Source organism: Aedes albopictus, chromosome 3 (genome assembly GCF_035046485.1).
Source record: "Aedes albopictus strain Foshan chromosome 3, AalbF5, whole genome shotgun sequence".
Lineage (NCBI taxonomy): Eukaryota > Metazoa > Arthropoda > Insecta > Diptera > Culicidae > Aedes > Aedes albopictus.
The window spans coordinates 446330752-446334800 of NC_085138.1; the positions used below are offsets into that span (position 1 = coordinate 446330752).

The 4049-nt window shown below is 42.4% G+C and overlaps 1 protein-coding gene across 3 annotated transcripts; it reads right to left on the bottom strand.

Annotated features, from left to right (window-relative positions):
* Positions 1 to 361: 361 nt before the first annotated feature.
* LOC109425756 (uncharacterized) lies at positions 362 to 3750 on the bottom strand. 3 transcript variants are annotated; one of them, XM_062860905.1, is made up of 3 exons: positions 3455 to 3750; positions 1191 to 1450; positions 362 to 1121 (listed from the first exon to the last, which is right to left on the bottom strand). In XM_062860905.1, the coding sequence occupies exons 2-3, from the start codon at positions 1446 to 1448 to the stop codon at positions 438 to 440; spliced, it is 942 nt and encodes a 313-aa protein (XP_062716889.1). In that variant the 5' UTR covers positions 1449 to 1450; positions 3455 to 3750; the 3' UTR covers positions 362 to 437. The 3 variants fall into 3 exon arrangements, with proteins under 3 accessions (XP_062716889.1, XP_029733647.2, XP_019556620.3); XM_029877787.2 differs by lacking the exon at positions 3455 to 3750 and adding an exon at positions 1508 to 1667; XM_019701075.3 differs by lacking the exon at positions 3455 to 3750 and having other exon boundaries at positions 1191 to 1652.
* Between the last annotated feature and the right edge of the window lie 299 nt (positions 3751 to 4049).

The window sequence follows — 4049 nt, forward strand, 5'->3', positions numbered from 1 at the left end:
AAACGTCAAATTTTCTGTGAGAGTAAGCAGACCAGCATAAATTCGTGCAGTGGACCATACTTGAACTTGTATCTTTATTGTTCTTCATTAGTAGAATATGAAAATGGAGATGTTGAGATTATCAAACTTTTTAATTATGGAGCTCATTTCAGTTTCGTAATGAACCAGTGTGTAAAAGTATACTATTAGATTAGTTATATATGAGATGTGTTATATAAAATAACATGATACTGAATTGCATAAAAAAACAAAATGATACTAAACTCAATGTTATGTTAAATAACGTTTTTTTTTCAATCGAGAAATCATAATAAATATTTATATAATTGCATAAATAATTGATAGCATAATTGAAGATATTATTTAATACGAATAATTCGCTCCCACAAAATAAAACCAGGAATTCAGCTGGTTAATTAAAATGTACCCCAATTGTTCTACCGTTTAACCGCCACCACGAATCCACTTACCGTCTGCAATCGATGGCCCATCCGTTCCTCTTCCGGGCTGGCCAGCGTCAACTTCAGAATCTGCAGTCGACTGCCTCCGGAAAGCCGACCCACACATCGCACCAGATCCCCAACACTGACCGCCGGCATCCGGAAGTCGATCTCGTAGAAAACGCCCTGCATGACCGGTCCACCGGTTCGGTTCCGCAGCAGCAGCATCTTCTCGCACTCGTACGATCCGGCCTTAATGCTGAGCACATTGGCAAACACTTCCACCAGCGGGGATGCCTCCGCGTTGGACTTCGTCAGTTTCATAATGTGCTCGATCGTTCCGGTGAGGACGCGTAGCTTTTTTGCGTCTGGTTTGGTCGGATGGTCAGACGACGGAGGTTTTTGCTTCGATGGACCAGCAGTTATAGCAGGAACTGCTTTTGAAGTCCACTTATTGCCATTTCTTTCATTTCGAGGTCTCAGCGGAAGTGGTTCGAATTGCACCCGCTTCTCATTACGCTTGGGGTGTTTCAAAATCGAGACCTGGCCCTCCTCGTGTTTCCTTTTGAGCGATGTGTCGCTACTAGAGATTTGCAGGTTCTCTATGATGCGAGTGGTCACCGTTGTGGTACTGTCTGGAATGCTTGGAATAGCAAAGTTAAAACCGGAAGAGCTTGACGGCTAATGGAAGGAGAAGCTATTTGAATTCAACAAAATAACATGTGGCACATTTCTGTATTAGCATCTTACCATTCCAGCTTTCTCCACCATACTCCGCTGCTGGTTGAACATCAGGAACTGCATCGCCGCGGTCGAGGCAGCCGATGGCGGTTGGAGGACGGCGGCGGGAGTACCATAGCTCACAGAGTTCTCCTTACCGTTGCAGCCACTACTGTTGGCATTTGTGGGGGATGGTTTCCTTAGCAGCGTGGGGGTCTCCAGAACAGCTGCCGCGGACATAAGAAAGCTGGCGTTTCTTACCGGAGCCGGAGTACGAGGGCAGCCCATGACTGGAAAATGCAGAACGGTTGAAGTTTCGTAGAAGCGATTTGTCCCATGTTTCTTACAGCTTCTATTCATCATTTTACAACTAAAATATATATTTTTGTTTAAGTTTTTCCACGATTAGGACTAGTATTTAAGGAAAATAACGAAAATGATCAAATTTTCAGCTCAAAACAAAATCACGGACCGAACTTTTATTTTAGTACACATATTATTGATTGATGCACCAAGCGAAAAGAAGAAGAAGTTTTGACATCCAAGCGGTGTGCCGTCGATTAGATCCTCGTCGCTGATTGGTCGATGGATGTAAACGGCACACCGCTTGGATGTCAAAATTCTTCTTCTTACCGCTTGGTGCATCAATCAATTTGAGTACACATCAATTTGTCGCATGACAACAATTATTGCGCAGTTCCCACCCAACTGGACCCCTTTCGCAGTTAGTATAAGTGCGGGATCGTGAATAAAACTGCGATTTTGCATCGAATTGTTTCGGTGTCTTCTGCGCACTTATCCAGCACTTTGTAATGCATAAGTGCGCAGAAGACACCGACACGATTCGATGCAAAATCGCAGTTTTATTCATGACCCCGCACTTATACTAACTGCGAAAGGGGTCCAGTGGGGTGGGAAATGCGCAATATTTGCGACGTGACAAATAGGCCTTTTCATGTGACGGATCCGTGCATGCATTTGTTTACAAAGCTTGAACAACAGCTGCTAACACGAACGTGTCATCTTCATAGAAGAACTGTCAAACGCCCGAACAATCAGCTGATTTAGGACGTCAAATGAAAAGGCCCATACACGAATTTCTCTTTGAACTTGCACTGAAAGAAACCCTTGTCCAGAAATGGACTGATTATAGGCCTTTTCATGTGACAGATCCGTGCATGCATTTGTTTACAAAGCTTGAACAACAGCTGCTAACAAGAACGTGTCATCTTCATAGAAGAACTGTCAAACGCCCGAACAATCAGCTGATTTAAGACGTCAAATGAAAAGGCCCATTGTATGTTGCTTTCACAAAGAAACGCCCGCATAGAAAAATACTATTCATGGCATCGTTCATATTATAAGATGTCCATCAGTGCAATGATAACTATACAAATGGTAATAGGTTTATAATAAAATGATTGGGGTTGAAAAACTGCAATCATTTAGAATGTTTCAAGTATCATTGAACTTATAATAATGATACGTTGAATACTATTGCGCATTTCCCACCCCACTGGACCCCTTTCGCAGTTAGTATAAGTGCGGGGTCATGAATAAAACTGCGATTTTGCATCGAATCGTGTCGGTGTCTTCTGCGCACTTATGCATTACAAAGTGCTGGATAAGTGCGCAGAAGACACCGAAACAATTCGATGCAAAATCGCAGTTTTATTCACGATCCCGCACTTATACTAACTGCGAAAGGGGTCCAGTTGGGTGGGAACTGCGCAATACATGAATAATTTAACTTAATAGAATTTCTCATATTATGCGTTGCGCGAAAATTTTTGAGCGCAAGTGCTCGTATACCTCCGCCAGTACGGTAAATCGTGTTGGTCTTTTCAGCGCAGTATTCTTTGGCCCATTCGCGCACTTATTGTAAAAGACACCTAAACGATTAAACGTACGAGCGGAGGTCTATTAACGATTTTGCACCATTTTCGCTCTCTATTTTCTTGCAACGGATAATAAGTGCAGCGGCAAAAATAACATTTTTGACTGTTTTTTATAATATTTGCTGATGTTAAGACGACGTCACGATAGGCTGCCATGTTATCTCACTTAAAATGCAGCTATTTGGCATTTTTAGCACAAAAACTGGGTTTGCACTGCGTGCAACAGGGGTAATGCATCACATAAATCCGGTACCGCGTACTACAACCACTTTCTATCTACATCGCTTGAGTGGATGCACCACCCTTTTCTCGCCCGCAAGCGGAGCTTTAAAACAGGTGCCCTCGGCAGTCTCTGCTTCTGGTCACTTTCAGATCAGATACCACTTGCAAACTTACCGGCCAAACCAAAAGGAGGTCCTTGATGTATTCACAAATGTTGCTCTGATTTTCATGTTTTCCGTCTGCTCATCCACTTTTAAACCAAGTACAGAACATTATTGACTTCGAGTCACTCGCGAGCACTTCTTAGCTTTGGTCCAGTACGTAAGTAACGCGAGAGGAACTGCGTAGGATGATCGGAAACCACGACCAGTTCGAATCCCAAACACACCAAACAAGATAAAAAAAACTGCAAAAGTAAACAATGATTCTACGAATGGTACACCAATTTGACAGAATCCGGCGAAAATCCGCAGGGGTGTATTTTTTCATGTCGGTAAAGTAGATATTCGCCCCTTATTTTTATGATTTGCTGTATCATCAAATCAATGATAAACTGATTGTAACATGTATTGTATTTTTTACGAATAATCAGACTTTGGCGACGAAATTAAACTCGCCCTAATATGGTACTAACCTAATATTTATGACACATTTTCGCTTTCTTTCCCCGATTAAGGCGAAACCAGCTGATTTTGTTATGAAAACATAAACAGCTGGTAGCCGAGAACAATAAGGATCAACGTAAACATCGGTGAACCAGCTGGTTTTG

Coding starts and splice junctions, on each gene's coding strand:
- LOC109425756 (XM_019701075.3), bottom strand. CDS start 1,523: ATGATGAATAGAAGCTGTAAGAAACATGGGACAAATCGCTTCTACGAA. Junction 1,122..1,190: donor TGGTGGAGAAAGCTGGAATG/GTAAGATGCTAA, acceptor TCCTTCCATTAG/CCGTCAAGCTCTTCCGGTTT.